Source organism: Entelurus aequoreus, linkage group LG15, assembly GCF_033978785.1.
Source record: "Entelurus aequoreus isolate RoL-2023_Sb linkage group LG15, RoL_Eaeq_v1.1, whole genome shotgun sequence".
In the NCBI taxonomy this organism is placed as follows: domain Eukaryota; kingdom Metazoa; phylum Chordata; class Actinopteri; order Syngnathiformes; family Syngnathidae; genus Entelurus; species Entelurus aequoreus.
The window spans coordinates 29669235-29690396 of NC_084745.1; the positions used below are offsets into that span (position 1 = coordinate 29669235).

Genomic DNA, 21162 nt, shown 5'->3' on the forward strand with positions numbered 1-21162 from the left:
TTAAAATTGCACTTTATAAGTTAACCCGGCCGTATTGGCATGTGTTGCAATGTTAAGATTTCATCATTGATATATAAACTATCAGACTGCGTGGTCGGTAGTAGTGGGTTTCAGTAGGCCTTTAAACATTGTACTGATATGATGCAGTTTAAGAGGTTGTTCAAATGAATAGTGCTTACAAAGTACAAAGAAGAAGAATTATGAGAAATACTTTCAACCTTATTGAAAATAAGATATTCTTCATCTCAGTATATTAATAATGACTGAATTAATTAATTGCATATTACAAAACTGTTGTATATACTAATTCACAGATATTTTATTATAAAAAGGTCAGTAAATGATGTATATATTTGTAAACGCTATGAAGTGGGAAAGGGGTAGGATTAAATAAGCTTTACTTCTTCCTACTCCTGTAAAGTGAATTGATATGAAACTGTGATGTATTATGATGTGGTCGGATTATGTTTTGTTTAGTTATGTTCTGTTAGTTTTGGACTTCCTTAGTTGTTTTGTGCACTTCGGGGGTTTGTTTTAGTCACCATGGTTACTTATGATTTTCACCTGCCTTGTATGCGCACCTGTTGCTCATCAGAGACTCTATTTAAGCCTGCCTTTTCCGGTCACTCGTCGTGGCTTCATTGTTTGCATTTGCAACAGTTACGTTGGCATTCTGGTTTTCGAGCTCATGATTCCTGTGCTAAAGTTACCTTAGCTTCTAGTATTCCTGTGCTAAGTAAGTTTTTGCTTTAGCTTCTCGTGCGAACGGCACACTTTCCTTTTGTTTCGTTCCTGTCTGTTGTAATGAGTATGATTTATGAGAAATAAATCATCTCCTACCTGCACGCTTTCGTCCGGAGCCGTCAGTTTTGCGTCCCGGGAACGAACCGCAGCCCGCTGCACCCCACCGTGACAAATGACTGAGCTACGTGACGTCATTTCTTGTGATGTCTCACGGAGCATTTCTTGTCGGGACAGATTTCGTTCCCAGGGATTCGAATAAAGAACCAACTCTTTTTCTTTACTATAGTGGTCTCGATAACGGGTACCGGTTCTCAAAAAGGGATTCGAGTCCGAGGACTTGGTTCTTTTCTTATCGAACAACCGGGAAAACCGGTTTCGAGCATCATCCCTAGGTAACAGTATACACATCTACCTACATAGTATGTACATAATGTTTACTTCATTTAAGATTCAGGGGCTTTACATATCTTTCATTGTTTCCCAAAGGACTGTAAACTCTTACCCTACCTTTTCGGTAGGGTAACTGACACCATCACATAATTTGCATAATTGGCCACGACCAGTGGCTGGCCGTGCGTTTCCCACCTAGGCCTTCAGTGATGTCCGACTTCAAAGATTACCTCTCAAAATACCATAATTTATGTCACCACATGACCATTGCTGGAGAAATACTATACAGAAACACATTTACGCACTACTGGGCATTGTACGAAACGGGTTATTTTCTGGCGCATTTAAAAATCAATAAACCCGCATCAGCAATTAAAACATAGCTTATGTGGTGCTGTCAAAATTAAAATGGCAAAAAAAACTTTTAAACATGAAAAAATAAAGAAATAAAATATCTGAACTCACATTTCATCAACAGCTGAGCCTGCTTCCGGGGTTGGCCGACATGGTCTCACAAGATGTAGTTTCTCTTTAAATATCCTTCTTGAAAATGGCCTTGCAAATACATGTGTTGTCTTGTCTCATCATAAAAGATGCAGACAAGACGTGTTGGCTGAGTTCTTAAAGTTTACTCCACAGCGTGCTCATCAAAAACATCTCGCTGCACAACCTAAATGGGGCTACTGCCATGTTCTTCACTACTGTGGCATACTGGGTAATGGAGTTCTTATGTTACCATGTTACCATCACTATATATCTACCTTAGGCCATGTAGAAGGCCTTACTGACAACAACGCGTGATCTGATTGGCTATTGCAACTGTCTGTCAACTGTATGTCCCCGTTCGCTTACAGTGCACGGACGCCCGCATTGCTGAATCTGAAGGCCTCTGGCAGATTTCGTACAGCATGGCAACATTCTAGCTGAATTCTGATTGGATGAAAACTCTATAAACTAAAAACAACAGAGCTGGAAGGAGCATAATATGACATGAAGAGAATATGAATACTTTTAGATATTTAGGGAAAGTAAATTAAAAATTACTTTTATCTTTAATTATGATCATGATGTCTGGTTATGTTAGGCCAGCAGAGAAGGCCTTGCTGGCCCTGACGGCACACCACTGGCCACGACTCATATGAGCAAAAAAACATGAACAATAAGCTGCATTAACAGACAGTCCCATGTTGGCGGTCTCGTCTTGTCTCCCTGTGGTCCAAATATATATACCGTATTTTTCGGACTATAAGTCGCAGTGTTTTTCATAGTTTGGCCCGGGGTTGTGACTTATACTCAGGAGCGACTTATGTGTGAAATTATTAACACATTACCGTAAAATATCAAATAATATTATTTAGCTCATTCACGTAAGAGACTAGACGTATAAGATGTCATCGGATTTATCGATTAGGAGTGACAGATTGTTTGGTAAACGTATAGCATGTTCTATATGTTATAGTTATTTGAATGACTCTTACCATAATATGTTACGTTAACATACCAGGCACGTTCTCAGTTGGTTATTTATGCGTCATATAAAGTACACTTATTCAGCCTGTTGTTCACTATTCTTTATTTATTTTAAATTGCCTTTCAAATGTCTATTCTTGGTGTTGGGTTTTATCAAATAAATTTCCCCCAAAAATGCGACTTGTACTCAAATGCGACTTATATATGTTTTTTTCCTTCTTTATTATGCATTTTCGGCCGGTGCGACTTATACTCCGGAGCGACTTATAGTCCGAAAAATACGGTAATAAATGAATGTATGGGAAACATTGACTTTATATAATCTGTAGGCATATGCTGATCTATCAGCCACCAATCAGTATGGGCCAATTTTCATAAAAACGTACTTGGTTGTGTGGCGATTAATGCCTTTTCATGCCGATTCATGGCTGATAATGTATTTATTAGTAAGTTCCCCGACTGAAAAGCGGTTGGTAGCTGATGATGTGTGTAGCCGCTCCCCTAAATTAATATCTTAAGTACCATTATCACTGGAGGGTGAGGCTAAACATGTTACACCCTGAGAGCAAGCCGGGAGTGGGCATGCTAGTAGCCGAGCTAATTGCTAAGCTAGCTTTAAACAACACCAACAAATAAGTGCCTAGTAAAGTTTAAGAAGTGTATTACAGCAGAAAGTAAGCAGTTATTAACAGGAAATTAACAAGTAGATCAATAAGAGTCTAAAAATAGTATAATATAACATCTGTTGGTGTGTCAGCATTGTTGCCGTCAGTACACGACATGTAAGAGAGTGGATCAATTCATAAATTGGTGGTGTCAATATAAAGGATAGTATCGCTATCTGATTAATACAAGAGTGAGTATGTTGCTGTTTTATTTCCTGATAATCGTTTCTTGTTTTTGTTATTGCTTTCAAACTCAGGGAATAATTCCCTGGACAAATTAAGACTTTGAGGGCAAAAACAAAGGATTCAAATGAGTAGTACATAGTAGTTTTTGCTTTTGTTTAGTTATTGTCTACTATCCACTTTGTTTTGATCAAACCATTGTATGTAATAAAAGAGAATATGGAACAATTTGAAATATTGTGTTGATATTGTTAAACTGCCAATAGCCCTCACCATAAATACATAGAAACATTTACAGTTAATACATGGCATTTGAATCGGCTTCATAAAACACTGACCAGAATATCACCAATTTTATGATAAATGCCCTGTCTGGTATCTTTAAATAAAATGTTATGTTTTAATGTGGGATAGGCTCCAGCACCCCCCGCGACCCTGAGAGGAACAAGCGGTAGAAAATGGATGGATGGATGGAACCCTTCTTACCAATAAAGAAAGAGAAGGAAAAATGGACTTCAAAGCTCTACCGTGTATAACCGCATTGAAGTTTCAGCCTGGAGGGAATTTCAAAGGCGTGATGTTTGGCTTACCCATTTCCCTGTGCAAACATTGATAACAAGCTTTTTTCCTACCAAAAAGAAGTTGTTATCATGTTTTATCGCTGAAATCAATGGCAAAGTCAGTGCAAGGAGTATTGACCATTACTGGTTTTATATGACCAATGCACACCATTTAAAGACTTGAATGCAGTGCTAAAGGAGAACTACACTTTTCTGGAATTGTGCCTATTATTCACAACCTTTACGTAAGACAAGCACACACATGATTTTCTTTTGTTTATGCATTCTAGCTTGTAAATAAACATTAGCAAACATCAGCTAACAATGGAGCCACTGGGAGTCGCTCTATTCCGCCCATTGAGCGCTCTAAAAAACCTAAAAAAAACTTCCAATGTTTTATATACAGGCTGTAACTATATATGTAATATAGTATCAGGGACTTTTATAATAACATGTGATATTTACGTATTTTGCTCATTTTAATCATACAGCTGTGTATTAATTTCTCAGATGCATCACAATGTTCACTTTTCCTTTTAACAACACTACCAATCATAGAGACTTCATGAGAGACATTAAAGACTACTTTGGGACAAGTTATGATCCATAAACTTATCTTTTTGAGCCTGAATATGCAGAGGATGAGCTAAAAGTTTTACAAACTGTGTGCTAAACATATCTAGCTCTAGTTAAACACTTAGCGTCACGCAGCAGTATTTCTAAGTGGTAAAAAGCAATACAAACTAAGAACAGAATAAAAACATTCACTTACTGTACAATATCTGCTCTCACTGGGATGACGCTAGATGGGATGGTCGTATTGTCCCGTTTAGATAAAGAATTAATCATAATCGACCCAGAGGTAATAAAAAAAAAAAGGTTGCCGCAATCAAGCTTTTTTTCGTGTCTTTCTCGCCATCTCCGGGTGTAAATTGAACATCAAAGTTGACCAACTTCTTTGTTTATGGCCACATCCTTCTACTATCCAAATGAGAGTTATGGTTTATAATCTAGAATTGAATGTCACCAGCTCACCTGCTCAGTATGTCAATATAGCAGGACAAGCTGGTTAGCGCTCTGTGATCACGGCGTGGCTAAAAATAGCGTTAGTGCTTATAATAACAATATTGCAAATACTGGGCTAATGTTCAGGTCACCAGATGTAAATGGAGTATTGTTGGCACTTTTTGGAGTTCCTTTGAGAGGGCTTTACTCCTACTAGCTGCATTGATAGCCACCTAATATTGGCCACATTTTACGACTTAGAATGCATAAAAAAATTAAAACATATATGTTCTTGTCTTACATAAGGATTGTGAATGATTGGCAACATTCCCCCCCCAAAGTGGTGTTCCCCTTTAAATCTGCACTTTTGACACATGAATGGGACTGCGGTTGTGGACTCCTGAGAGCTACATATGATGGGAAGGGAATTTAAAGACTTATAAAAAATGGTTCTCAAACTCTCTACAAGTACCGCCAATGAAAAATGCCACCTTGTAGAAGGTTGAGTAATTTTATTACAGTTTTATATCAGATTTCAACAGAATCTTACCATGCCACCCACACATTGTGGGAGGAAAAAACCCTGATATAATGTAACATTCTTAGTATAGAAGAGAAGTTACGCTACTTTACTACCATAATCTGGTATTCAGAATATCATGTGATCTGTGGAATGTTGTTCCTCGTGGTTGTAGAACAGGATCTCCTTTTACAGTTTGACATACTGTGATTGACTCAATTGTTTGATTTAATAGAGGCTAATGTTTGGTTTTCAAAATACAATGCATAACGCAATAAGACACTGCAAGCGTATTACAACAAATTGTGTAATTTATGTGCTACCCTCTCCCCCTGCCTGTTGCAATGGTTGCCAAATATAAACATACAATCACAACACATAATAAACCTGGAACATTCCCTCATGTGAGCTGCATCAAATCATAAAATGTGTAGGAGATGCTGTTACTCACATTACAAGATGCTGTCACTGCCTTGCTAACTTCCCACAATGAGGCACGGATGACCCTTGTTTTTTCTCTTATTGCAGTAGCATGGGTGCAGTTACAAAGTTTACATTTTAACGAGTCTGTGAGTTTTCGTGCACAAGGGTAATTTTGGAATGAAATACGTCAGTCTCACTCAGTTAGTTTTTTTTATACATATTTAATATGTAATACAGTATCAGTCATTCCAAACTGAGCCCTTTGTAAAGGTGGAACCTTACACCATCTATGTCCAGTAGTGGTGGATTTGATGCTGATTCACTGTTTCCAATTCTCACAGGAACATCCCTCTTTGTCTTTGTTTTGAACAGATCGAACAGGCAGCATCAGCACCTTGGACTCTCTGGACTTTGCTCGTTACTCAGATGACGGCAATCGAGAATCAGACGAGCGGGTGGTCGGTAAGATGACCTATGCTGCCACGAGAGCCACAGTTCCACTCACAGAAGTTAAAGATGATGTGATGGCGGAAATAAAAGTGGCCGCAACACTGGCTGCAGAATTTATGCTGATTTAGTCTATCCTAAAAATACAGTATACTTCTGTGACAGGCAAAGTAAAATAAAATGGGTGATAATAAAATAAATAATAATTAAATTAAATAAATAATATTGAAATAAAATAAATAATGTTTAAATTTATGAAAAAGGAAATAAAGTAACAGGAAAAATAAATGAAGTAAAATATTTATTTAAAAAGCTTATTGTAGATTATGCAAATATTTTGATGTGCTACTTTTGCAAGTCTGTAGAGCATCACTCCATCCGCAAGGTAAACACTATTACAGTACAACAGTACAGTAGGTGTAATTTTACAAAAGATATGGGTAAAATAAAAACCCGCTGCAACTAGCCGAGGTATTGTTGTTAAAAGGGAACTGTACTTTTTTTTTTTAGTTTTGCCTATCATTCACAATCCTTATGTGAGACAAGCACACACGTCTTTCTTTTTCTAATGCATTCTAACTCGTAAATTAGCGCTAGCAAAAGTCAGCTAACAATGCTGTAAGTATATATATATATCATACTTGCCAACCCTCCCGTTTTTAGCAGGAGACTCCCGGTATTCAGCGCCTCTCCCGATAACCTCCCGGCAGAAATTTTCTCCCGACAACTCCTGGTATTCAGCCGGAGCTGGAGGCCACGCCCCCTCCAGCTCAATGCGGACCTGAGTGGGGACAGCCTGTTCTCACGTCCACTTTCCCACAATATAAACAGCTTGCCTGCCCAATGACTTCATAACTGTAGAATGATCGAGGGCGAGTTCTTGGTTTCTTATGTGGGTTTATTGTTAGGCAGTTTCATTAACGTCCTCCCAGCGCGGTAACAACACACAACAACAGCAGTCACGTTTAGTCTACCGTAAAGCAGTTCTTCTGCCGTAAACAGCAATGTTGTGACACTCTTAAACAGGACAATACTGCCATCTACTGGATAGCCTACAGAACACTGAAATTCAAGTATTTTTTATTTATTTATATGTATAATAAAATAAATATATATATATATATATATATATATATATATATATATATATATATATATATATATATATATATATATATATATATATATATATATATATATATATATAGCTAGAATTCACTGAAAGTCAAGTATTTCATATATATATATATATATATATATATGAAATACTTGAGTTGGTGAATTCTAGCTTAAATATCTATTGGATAGCCTACAGAACACTGAAATTCAAGTATTTTTTGTTTATTTATATGTATAATAAAATAAATATATATATATGTATATATATATATATATATATATATATATATATATATATATATATATATATATATATATATATATAGCTAGAATTCACTGAAAGTCAAGTATTTCATATATATATATATATATATATATATATATATATATATATATATATATATATATATATATATATATATATATATATATATATATATGAAATACTTGAGTTGGTGAATTCTAGCTTAAATATATTCCCCTCTTAACCACGCCCCCGACCACGCCCCCCACCCCCACCTCCCGGTATCGGAGGTCTCAAGGTTGGCAAGTATGATATATATGTATATATATATTACCCACATATGCGATCCTCCCCAAGGTTTCTCATAGTCATTCACATCGACGTCCCTTGTGTGGGCTCTGTGCCGAGGGCTATATAAATAAACATTGATTGATTGATTGATTGATATATATATATATATATATATATATATATATATATATATATATATATATATATATATATATAAAATATAGTAGGGATGTCACGGTATGAACATTTCTTATCATGGTTATTGTGACCAAAATTATCACGGTTATCATTAATATAGCTGTATTTTTAAATGTGCTCAAAATTTTCAAAAAATGTATACTGAAATCTTTTAACCAAGTTGTATTTAAAAAACACATCACATTCAAAATTATTTCCTTTTCAGGAGAAACATTATTTTAGATAAAAACAGTTTCATGGACCTCAAGTAGAAATTTAATGTGCCTATAAAAGCAACACAAGCATTCTAAACAAAGTATTATGGCAGAAAAATAATAACATCCATCCATCCATCCATTTTCTACCGCTTGTCCCTTTTGGGGTCGCGGGGGGTGCTGGAGCCTATAAATAACTAAAATAATTGTGCAAGACAGCACTTCATGGAAATCAGAGATTCAAAAATAAAAAACCAATGAAAGAATTTCGAAAGATGGCGCCCGATGGCCATAAGACGTAACTGCAATTTTTGTCCGTAAAGATAAAATAGTGTTCATGTATGATATCTAGTCTTATAATAGGGCTGCCAATTATGGCCAAAATAAAAAATTATATTATTGTTATCAACATTGAAATCATGATTACTGATTGTTAGGTAAAACAGTGTTGGGGTGTGAACGTGAAAATATAATTTGCAATGTCTAATAAAAAGACTATAGATAAACGTTTTCCATACATCTAATGACAAGTATTTGGGTTTTTTTGTTCATTAATAATATCAACGTGTCATCTTTTTCTCATTTCATGATGTATGTATCTCTATTTTTACATTTTGATAGAGGGACGTATTTTTTTATATAATTTATTTATTTTTTGAAGTTATCTACATTTGTATGTACATGTACATGCTGTATCGGCACAGGTCCATTAAGAGTTTGAGCAGAAATATGTCGTATAGGATTTAACTATACACAATAAAACATTAACAAAATGCTGTGTCACATAAATGGGAATGGTTTTTGAAGTAATAGATGAATGGTTTTTAAAGTAATACCTTTGTGACATGAAAAAAACACAAGTAATGTAAAAAAAAAACATGGAGTTTACTTTTTGATATCAATATAAAACCCAAAGCAGTTTGGCTAATGAAGATGAAGTCTAATAAACAAGCTTTGTTCTTCTCCAAAGCGTCCTCGTGGTTCAGTACAACCGTTTGGCCAACAAAAATAAACAGGAGTGATACCTCTCACATCGAATACACAATTTTCACTCCCTGTGTTTAATTCTTTGAGCTAGTATTTTATGTTATTTGAACACTAACAAAGTTAGCAGTTAAATAAAGGACGAGTGAGCATCCCAGTAAACAAACTAAAGACTTTATAAACAAGTTATGGCAACGTTCCAGACATTGTCTGCTGCATGTTTCCTCACATCATTAACTCTGTCACAGCCGCTGATGGACGCTGTGTTGAGAAAATAAAAGCAACATCAAATAACTTTTCTCCTTCGCTGTATATTTTAGTGTGAGACAAATGCGTCTGTCTCCAATATTGTCCACACCTGTCGCCATCTAAAACAGCAGTGCGCTCTTGAACGCATACCGAGAAGCAAGGGAAAATTATGTTAAACCAAGCGCTTGGCTGTGTTTACTCCGAGGGGAAATCTCCGGAGCAAAGTCTGTGTAGTTTGTCCGCCATGATTTTCAAGCAAAACGACGCTACTGCGCATGCGCCAGCGCTGCTGTGAATTCCTTCTCAGAAAGTAAGCAGTGTTGTCTAAAATGCATTATTAAATTACGGGGTTTTTTTCGGTTATTAAACATTTAGACGGTATTACTAACCGTCTGGAATTTTAACGCGGTTTATCATTATACCGTTTATTGTTACATCCCTATAATATAGTAACAGGCACATTCATAATAACGTATTATATTTTTGGTCATTTTAAGCAGACAACGGCGTTTCAATTTCACAGGCGCATCAAGTTTGTTTTTTTCCTTTAACACCACCACACTACTAATCATGCAGACTTAAAGAGGAACCGCACTTTTTTGGAATTTTTCTCGTCATTCACAATCATTATGAAAGACACAACCATTTTTTTTTTTTTTTGCATTTTAACTGGTAAATAAAAGTCAGCTTCAAAGTCTGCTTACAACGGCGCCAAAGCTTCTACTCTGCCCATAAAACCCAATAAATAACCATCCAAAAACCGCCAACAATACTCCATTTAAATTTCCTGACTTAAATATTAACCAATAGGGATGTAACAGTATCAAAATCTCACGGTACGATATTATCACGGTATTAAGGCCACGGTACGATAGTATTGCGGTATATAACCAAAAAAAAAAAAAAAGCTTGGTAAAAATGCCATATTGTGTAAAATTAAGTAGCAGAAATGTTTAACATAAACACACTTACTGTAATTGACACAAACATAATGCTGAAATGTTGTAATCATATTTTTTCACTACAAACAATTATTTCTAAGTGCAAAAATTTGCGCAGGAATATTTACTGTTTCAAGCAAATAGTAAAAAGTGTAACTTAAAGTTGATGTCTTTAAAGTAACAATGTAAACATCCAAGTGTAAAAAAATGTACAGTTGTACAATGTCTTTCTACTTTTACATTATGGGAAGCAGTGTCCTCTGCAATGGTAATGTTTTTATATCTGTCTGGAGAAGGTTGTTTCTCAGAAAAGTAAACTAACAATATAACTTGTATTAATGTAAATACCTCACAAACTGATGTTTGGCTTCGCAGGCTTCAAATATATATTTTCTGTGTGACGGTTTGAGGTGGTAACTTGTTCAGCCCTGCATTCCACCCGAGTGCAGGTGCAATAGGAAAATGTGTTCTTGTTTTACGTTGGATTTTGAATGACAGGCAAAATCCCCCCAAAAAGTTCAAAGAACAACAACATAATGTCAGTTCCGGAAAGTTGAGCATCAAATATCAACGCCATTGCACACTACTGAGATGGAGACAGGAGTTTAGAACATTAACAGATAGATTTCCCCAAAATTTGAACATTTCCAGACGGACAGTCTAGGAAATTTAGTCACAAGCCCATCCATCCATCCATCCATTTTCTATCAATCAATCAATGTTTATTTATATAGCCCTAAATCACAAGTGTCTCAAAGGGCTGTACAAGCCACAACGACATCCTCGGTACAGAGCCCACATACGGGCAAGGAAAACTCACCCCAGTGGGACGTCAATGTGAATGACTATGAGAAACCTTGGAGAGGACCACATATGTGGGTAACCCCCCCTTCTACCGCTTGTCCCTTTTGGGATCGCGGGGGGTTCTGGAGCCTATCTCAGCTGCATGCACTCACATTCACACACCAGGGCCCATTAAGCCCATCCTTTATTTAATTCAGCTGAAAATGGTGCCTTTTTCTTTACTATGTTTTCAATGACTTCTTGTTGAGACAACTAGTTAGGCCTGATTTAATAAAAAGATTGCACAACTGGATGCTTCAGTGGTTAAATGATTTTGCTTACAATTGCAATTCCACAAAGGTTTTGAAAAACGCAATAATTTTGACACCAAAGTTTCAACTAACGAATACCACATTAACAATATCTTCATGCTGAGTGTTATTTCTGGCACTGAGGCGTGACATTACTCCCACGTAACCCAGTCACCACACACCAGAGGATGCAAGAACAGTGACGGCTTAGTGTGACTATTACCAAGCACCTCCTCACCTGACAATGAACTCTATAAAGCCCTATTAGCTATGAAGCAGCTTGTCGGGGTGCAAATGTTGCATGATTGATTAGTCAATTAATGTTTGGTTTGCTAATTAGAAAGTCTGTAACTAAATGGATGAAACACAATGAACTTTACATAGCTCAGTAAAAGCCATGCAGCAGATATGTTTGGGTTTTTTTCAGTTCACTGGCTGCAGTCCCGAAATTGGCACCTCTCCCCTCTTTATTCTCTCACCTTCGTTCTTGACATACTGTACCAACACCCTTGCAAAATATGCCTGCCCACAGCTGTCTGACTCGGGGTTGTCTCTGGCGTTTCTCCTGATCATACCCCAGTGGGCAATACTGGACACGTCACTCCATCCCGACAAGCTTTTGTTTTGTCACCTTTATATATATTTTGTATGATTGCATTATGTGCACTCATGGTCTGCAAATATGAATAGTGACAATGGTCAATTTGTTTTGCGATGCACCACTATAATATATACTGGTTACACTGTATAGAAGAACTGCTACAAAAATGTCTACTGCCAGTTACCATCATGAATTTTTTTGTTTGCTTTTACTTACACAGTATATAATTTAATTTAAAAATACATCTCTAGTGTTTCTTAGTACCCTCCACGTACAACCAATGGTGCTCGCACTACAGTTTGAAGATAATAAATAATGTAAGCTTACCTAATGTTGTGTTATACCACATTGCAGATTGTCAGTGCACGGAACAGCAACATCATTTTCCTGCTGCATGGCTTAAATTTTGTTTTTATTTCTTTTTTTTTCCAAAGTGATTTTGTTTGCTATTTCCTACCTTCAATGATAGTTTAGCTCAGGGGTCAGGAACCTTTTTGGCTTAGAGAGCCATGAAAGCCAAATATTTTAAAATGTATTTCCGTGAGAGCCATATAATATTTTTTAACACTGAATACAACTAAATGCGTGCATTTTTAAGTAAGACCAACATTTTTAGAGTATAATAAGTCTCTTATTGAGACACTTGTGATTTAGGGCTATATAAATAAACATTGATTGATTGATTGATTATTCTTTTTAATAACATTGTTATTCTAAAGCTAACCAATAATAAATAAAATACTTCTTACCATTAATGCGACTTCTTGAACAGGTGCAGTAGAAAACGGATGGATGGATTCAAATACATGAGAATGTTTTATATTTTGAACGTTATTTTTAACACTGTGATTACCAGCGGAATTCTTCATTACTTATCGTGTTAAGCAATGTCAGCTAAGATTTATCTAAGAGCCAGATGCCGTCATCAAAAGAGCCACATCTGGCTCCCTTGGTTTAGCTTCTCGTAATTCAATGCAAATTGATCACAGTGTACACTTAATTTTTTGTGGTTATGTAAGACATCGCAAATGCTTATCTTGTAAGTTGATGGAATTCAAATCTAGTATCAAAATGTAGACTGATAGAATAAGACCTGGAGAACAAAACTCCTTTTTCTGTGCCTTTTTTTTTTTCAATAGTTTTCAAAAAATTAAGTTTGGTATATGCAGGCGTTTTACCAGGATCCTGTGCTGCATGTGTTTCTCAGGCCCATGTTTTGCATGCACCTCTTTTTTGTTGTTTTATTTTTAGACTCTTAATATCTTTGCTGTGTTTTTCACTTCCATCTTTGTTTTATTTGTTTGTTCTCTGTCTTTGTTTGGATGCATGTCGTGCGTGCGTGCGTGCGTGCGGGTGTGTGTGTGTGTGTGTGTGCGTGTGTGTGTGTGTGCTGTCACTCTCTGTCCAGTGCTGGAGTTTGAGCTACGGAAAGCAAAGGAGACCATTCAGGCTCTGCGCGCCAACTTGACTCAGGCAGCAGGTGTGGCGCACTTTAAACTTCTTCTCCACCCAAGCCCTCCTTCGTCACAACTTCCTTTCCTTTTCTGAAGAGGAAACAAGGCTCAGCATCCATCTGAACTCATTGCCTTATTCTTTTTCTTTGTGGTTCACAGAGAATGAAGTGCACTCTCAGGAGAGAAAGAACAAGTCAAGCCCTGAAATTCAGGTAGGGGATCTTTGAGTGCTGGAATAGTAAAGATTTGTGTGATAACGTTCCCTATCATAATGACAGTTTTTATCCTAGTCCTGGGTGTATTAAATCTACGAACTGTTGAATTGCTTCTTCTCTCTCTGCCTCAGGAGCCTATACGCCCACTGGAGAAAAGAGCCTTAAACTTCCTTGTTAATGAATATTTGTTAAAAAATGAATATAAGCTCTCATCCATCACCTTTTCAGACGAGAATGACGATCAGGTAAACGCCCTACACAAGTCTTAATGCAGTTATATGACTAAACATAACCACAAAAATACACTTACTGGAAGATATTAAAATAATGAATGCGTCTCTTGTATTCTTCCTGTTTATTAACGCAGATGATCCACAAGTTTCGCCAAACACATGTCTATCATTTTGTTCCAATTTTTGTCAGGATTTTGAGCTGTGGGATGACGTCGGCCTCAACATTCCAAAACCCCCTGACCTTCTGCAGCTATACAGAAATTGTGGTACACCATTTCCTCCAGTGAGTGACATGGTTGACGTCGCAGTTGAAGCTGATTTTGGCAATATCCCTGGGCACTGTGCCGCAACAGATCACCCGAAGAAGCCTGACCTCTCCCAACAGGTTTGTTATTGCACACAAGTGACTACTATTTTACCACAATTCAAAAAATGTTCAATAGTAGTGTACTTGCTAGGGTTCCAGCTATCTATTATTTTAGTAATCAAGTAATCTATTGATTAGTTTGTTTGATTAATCGAGTAATTGGAAAAAAGACACTTTATACCAGTGTTTCTCTGTGATTTTTTTCTTATGCCCCCCACCACCCGGAAAAAGAAAACATCAATTTGCCTGGAATACAAAAGTAATAATCCTTATTTAAACCATAAACATTTTTGACCGATGTCAAATAAAAATAAATAAACAATAAATAATAATGCTAATTGATCATAACATTAACTCAGGAGCACAATATATAAAACACTTGAACCTACAAAACAAAAAGTAGAACAGAAATGTATGCAGATTTAAGATGAGTTGCACACCCCACTATTTTAGAAGGACTGCTTTTAAGCCTTAATGTTTTTTTTAGGGAAAATAGTAGACAAAGGTTTAATATAAGAAACTTAGCAAAGCCGTTTTCTTTGATCAGTGAATTAAGGGGTTTATTCATGGGCCAGGCAAGGGAGGGAGATGCTAGATTTGTCTTGCATTGGGTTGACATATTGTAGGCTATCAGGACACATTGCTGTTATAGCATCATTAAAAAGTAAATGTTGCATAATAGGGGACCTTTTATCTTCAAGAAAATGCAGCTTTACATTCGATTTGTAATCATTGTGTTCATTTCTTACAGCAGCAAGCAGAGGTCGTCCAAGAGATGGAGTACCAAATCAGTCTACTTAACAATGAGAAGCAGAGTCTAGCTGAGCAGATGAAGAAACTTCAGAGGTTTGTGACTTGTGCGAGAATTATTTAACTCTTCAGCCATGTGACTTACCCTCATGATTTCTGCAAATGGATGATTAAAGTACTATTAAGTTTTGCAAGCATTTACTGTGCTACTTCAACTTAAGTGTGCTCCAACTTAAGAGTGGTTTGAGATAAGAGCTGTCTCTATAATGTTGACACTTAAAATAGCAACAATCTAGTAATGGCTAAAAAAACATTTAATTTAAACATGGATGAATCCCCAGTTTGGGATTATATTGCAACTTGTTTGTGGTTGATGGTGTCCGACTCAATGTTGGATCAATTCCAGTTTTTAACCATTGGGCACGATAGGAAATACGTCATGATGTTTAGAATACCAAAGTCATTTGTAACCGCATTGAAAAAAATGTTTTGTCATAACTAAGAGTCTCCTTTTTACCCACAGTGAGATTCAAACCTTAAAGCAGACAGTCTCTTCCACTGCTACAGCCCCTCTGGAGTGGAACTCCCAGAATATATCTAATCCCGCATTCTCTTCCACCACCATCACTTCCTCCGCTGAACCGCCTTCTGCGGTAAGTCCTCGTAAATTTCCAAGACTGTAAAACTGAAGTTTTTTTGGGTGTGAGTAGGATTTATAGTGGCATTAGACACATCACACCTAAGCAAATGTAGTGCTGTCTTCAGCCCCCTACAGATAATGGACAGTACCTGGACATACGACGGGTTTCAGGAACTCAGAGTGACCCTCCCTCTACGCAAAACACACCACAATCCCACAATAAGCTTACAAGTCGACCTCCTGTACAGTTTGATCAGCCAAACAGGTGAGAGGACATTGTTATTAATATTACTTAAGCAGGGTACACACACATAGACAATTGGCCTGTGTTTGTCTTTAGTGAATGTGTTCCAATAATTGGCTCCAAAACAGGTTGGGGCCGACATTCGTAAATAAAATAAAAAAGTGCTTCCTGAGTCATTGCTGCATGAATTGTGGCGTGTTACAGAAAGTAGCCAATCAGGAAGCTAAAAAATACATTGGGATTTTTCTTTCAAAAATATTCCCAAGATCACCATCAGTCCCTCCTCTCTTATGTCCTCTTTTATATTGCCTGTTTTTCCACAATGGTTGGTTGTTATGAAACTTCGTCTTCGATTTTGTTGATCACTAGCGGTGGGTGACGCTGAATTTTAGTATCGATACAGGTAGTAGTATCGCCGAAACTGATACCAATGCCGACACTTTTTAACTTGTAACGTCATAATTATTGAATATTTTTGTGAATTTTCCTCTGGTTTATAATGATTATTAGAACATAGAAAAACGTGTTCTGTAAATATTTTTTTTATAACCAAAAACATAATAGTATATAAATTATCCCTTTACAGTTGTACTACACACAATTGTTAGAAGAAAAAAGTCAGTATAGCGAAAATTCCGTAGCTAAAAAGTAACAATGTACAGAAATATTGATTTTAAGATATAAACAAAACCACTAAAATAAATAACAGGACATGCAGATTCATCCATCCATTCATTTTCTACTGCTTGTCCCTTTTGGAGTTGTGCTGGAGCATATCCAAGCTGCATTCGGGTGGAGGGCAGAGTACACCGTGGACAAGTCGCCACCTCATCGCAGTGCCAACACAGAGACAGAAAAACATTCACACTGACATTCACACACTAGGGCCAATTTAGTGTTGCCAATCAACCTATCCCGAGTTAAGAGGAAGCCATAGTACCCGCAGAGAACCCACGCAGTCACGAGGAAAACTTGCAAACTCCACACAGAAAGACCCTGAAATCGGGAATGGAACTTGGACCTTCTCGCTGTGAGGCACAAGCGTTGCCAACTCCAGCACTGTGCTGCCCATGACATGCAGAATTTGTGAAAAATTACGCTTTTCGCTCTGACAGACTAGATGAGACGCTGCAGTCGCATAAACTTATAACAGCGAAACTACAACAAAAGTATCGCTCCCACCACCCTAGCATTGATCCGATACCAATACTCTATTCCGCCTATAAAACCCAATAAAAAACATTCTGAAAAAATTGCTAACACTCCATTTACATTTTGTGACTTGAATATTAACCAAGTATTAGTGTGTGGATGTGAGTGTGAATGTTGTCTGTTTATCTGTGTTGGCCCTGTGATGAGGTGGCGACTTGTCCAGGGTGTACACCTCCTTCCGCCCGAATGCAGCTGAGATAGGCTCCAGCACCCCCCGCTACCCCAAAAGGGACAAGCGGTAGAAAATGGATGGATAGTGATAATGTTAGTATAAGCGCTAACGCAGAATAACTATTTATAGTGGCCCTGTGATCACAAGCTTGTGTGCCTATATTTACATCATTGAGTAGTAAGCTGCTTTCTTACTTCCATGCTAGTGAACGTTTATTGTAGATCAGAAATCATGGCTTTAACCTGGATCGTAGGACAAGGATGTATTCCGACATGTTGGTACACCTTGACAGCTAATTTAGACCCGGCAGTAGCGAGAACAACACGAGAAAACAGTTGGTTCCAGCCCACTTTTCTTTGCGAGGATTGTGAGTCATTCTTCATCTAAACATAATTACAACAAGATTCTATCAGTCGGCATCCTAATGACCGCTGACATTGTACAGTAAGTGATGTTTTATTGTGTTTGTTGGCTGTCATAAAGTCTGCAGTGAGGAATAATCAGTGATGTTGTAAAAGAAAAAGAACGTTGTGATGCGTTTTTTAAATGAATGCGCTGTGGATGCTTAAAATGATCAAAATACGTAAATATTAAATGATATTGTGTCTGTTACTACATTACATACATATTTATATACAGCATGTATATAAAACCTTAATGGAGGTGTTTGGGTGTTTTGAAGGGCTTTTAGAGGTAGAATAGAGCGACTCCCATAAGCTCCATTGCAAGCAGACTTTTGAGTGTGTTTACTTACTATTTAGAATGCATAAAAAAGAAGAACATATTTTATTGTCTTACATAAGGATTGTGAATGATAGGCACAATTCCTACAAAAGTGCAGTTCCCCTTTAACAGGTGGGGTCTATAACAAATACAAAATCTCTAAGTTTTTGTGTACTAGCCTTCAGACATCCATATCTTTTATTTAATACATTTTTATGCATACAAAATATACCGCTAAGCGTTTGAGGTAGCAGCTGGGTTTTTTTGTGTGTAGTTTTAAGATGCCACCACCAGATGGCGAAATATATTTAGATTCTTTTGAGCACACGGAATTCTTAAAACCAAGTAATTAACTGCTCAAAGGTTGAGTTTACTATTTCAACCCAACCATTTCTATGCTTTGCTAAATGTTTTGGGTCTTTTGGTTATTTGTGCAATCCCAGAAAGTTATCCCCGGCCTTCCAGCAAGCTCTCTTGTCCTTCTGCAGAATGTGCTCAGACAGCCGCCTAGGAGCAGAGGTGGACACTATAGCACACACATGCACATTTTGATGTGGACATACAAAGCCATGTACTTATGTAATGGTCTTCTCTTGCGTTCAGGTGTCTCGTATAGCAGACAGCGAGGAGAGTGTGATGTTGATGCTGGGCCGCTGCCTTCCTCACATTGTCCCGAATGTCCTCCTTGCAAAACGAGAGGTAAAGTCTGGCTTAGTTCACTAGCCCCTTCAAAAAAAAAAAAAAATTATATATGTATATATATATTTATACATACACACACACACACAAACACACATAAACTGTATACATAAAATACACAGGCTTTCCCCCAGATTGCCAATATACATATTGTGGGGGGGGCATGGCAAGGAGTTTGGAGAGACGTGGCCAGTATGGCATCGTCATATATATGACGTCAAGAATAATTTATATGCCAATGATGCATATACAGTATTTTCTCTAAAAAGGCTGCCTCAGGGGCCACATTGGGTTACAAGAATATGGCCGGGGTCGAATATATATATATGTGTATATACAGTCGCAATCAAAAGTTTACATACACTTGTAATGAACATAATGTCATGGCTGTCTTGAGTTTCCAATAATTTCTACAACTCTTATTTTTTGTGATAGAGTGATTGGAGCACATACTTGTTGGTCACAAAAATCATTCATGAAGTTTGGTTCTTTTATGAATTTATTATGGGTCTACTGAAAATGTGACCAAATCTGCTGGGTCAAAAGTATACATACAGCAATGTTAATATTTGGTTACATGTCCCTTGGCAAGTTTCACTGCAATAAGGCGCTTTTGGTAGCTTCTGGCAAGCTTCTGGTTGAATTTTTGACCACTCATCTTGACAAAATTGGTGCAGTTCAACTAAATTTGTTGGTTTTCTGACATGGACTTGTTTCTTCAGCATTGTCCACAAGTTTAAGTCAGGACTTCGGGAAGGCCATTCTAAAACCTTAATTCTAGCCTGATTTAGCCATTCCTTTACCACTTTTGACGTGTGTTTGGGGTCATTGTCCTGTTGGAACACCCAACTGCGCCCGAGATCCAACCTCCGGGCTGATGATTTTAGGTTGTCCTGAAAGATTTGCAGGTAATCCTCCTTTTTCATTGTCCAATTTAAAGCACCAGTTCCATTGGCAGCAAAACAGGCCCAGAGCATAATACTACCACCACCATGCTTGACGGTAGGCTTGGTATTCCTAGGATTAAAAGGCTTACCTTTTCTCCTCCAAACAGATTGCTGGGTATTGTGGCCAAACAGCTCAATTTTTATTTCATCTTACATCACATGGACGAATCCCAGGAACACCAAGCCTACCGTCAAGCATGGAGGTGGTAGTATTATGCTTTGGGCCTGTTTTGCTGCCAATAGAACTGGTGCTTTAAATGGGACAATGAAAAAGGAGGATTACCTCCAAATTTTTCAGGACAACCTAAAATCATCAGCCCGGAGATTGGATCTTGGGTGCAGTTTTTTTAATTTTATTTAGCCTTTATTTAACCAGGTAAAAATCCCATTGAGATCAAGGATCTCTTTTTCAAGGGAGACCTGGCCAAGAGGGCAGCAGCAAGGTTACATTAAAAAACAGTAAACAACACATAAAACATCACATTTACAACATTAAAACTTGCTCACATGACACATGTGCATACAGACAAGGTAGACTGCAATCCTTTCACAGAAGCTTTAAACTCATTCAATGTAACAAGGGTTTGAAGTTTAATATTCGATTGTAGGTTATTCCAGCCCTTCGGTGCTGAAAACCTAAATGCTTTCTTGCCCAGTTCAGTTCTTACTTTGGGGACGACAAATTGCAGAACATTCATTGAACGAAGATTGTGACTTCCTTGTTTCTTTGTTAAAAGACAAGACAGATAAGATGGAGTGATACCCAGAATGGTTTTGTAGATGAAAACATACCAATGATTGAGGCGTCGAGCACATAAAGATGTCCAGTTAACCATTGAGTATAACACACAATGGTGAGTAAGGGGAGCGCAGTTGGTGATGAATCTCAGTGCCCCGTGGTACACACTATCCAGCTTGTGGAAACAACCAGCAGTAGCATTCATGTACAACACATCTCCATAGTCAATAACAGGTAAAAAGGTTGTTTCCACCAATTTCTGTTTCACAGTAAAAGAAAAGCAAGACTTGTTTCTATAATAAAATCCCAGTAAAAATGTCAGTTTTTTTACAACATACTGAATGTGCTCCTTAAAACTCAAGTGGTCATCAATTAAAAATCCTAAATATTTAAAAGCAGATACTAACATAATTTGTTGCCCATTCCTTGTTAAAATGTTCTCACA

At 37.2% G+C, this 21162-nt stretch overlaps 1 protein-coding gene across 7 annotated transcripts in view; it reads left to right on the forward strand.

Moving 5' to 3' along the window:
* Positions 1–21162, forward strand: part of relch (RAB11 binding and LisH domain, coiled-coil and HEAT repeat containing) — a 56880-nt gene that overhangs the window by 2563 nt on the left and 33155 nt on the right. For 6 of the 7 annotated variants that reach the window (XM_062021180.1, XM_062021175.1, XM_062021176.1 and 3 more), the window contains exons 2-11: positions 6333–6422; positions 13731–13802; positions 13936–13988; positions 14123–14236; positions 14415–14609; positions 15343–15437; positions 15865–15994; positions 16107–16246; positions 18776–18851; positions 18936–19031. In XM_062021180.1, coding sequence (XP_061877164.1) covers positions 6333–6422; positions 13731–13802; positions 13936–13988; positions 14123–14236; positions 14415–14609; positions 15343–15437; positions 15865–15994; positions 16107–16246; positions 18776–18851; positions 18936–19031 — 1061 coding nt within the window. The remainder of the gene's footprint in view (positions 1–6332; positions 6423–13730; positions 13803–13935; positions 13989–14122; positions 14237–14414; positions 14610–15342; positions 15438–15864; positions 15995–16106; positions 16247–18775; positions 18852–18935; positions 19032–21162) is intronic. The other variant, XM_062021177.1, reaches the window with a different exon arrangement.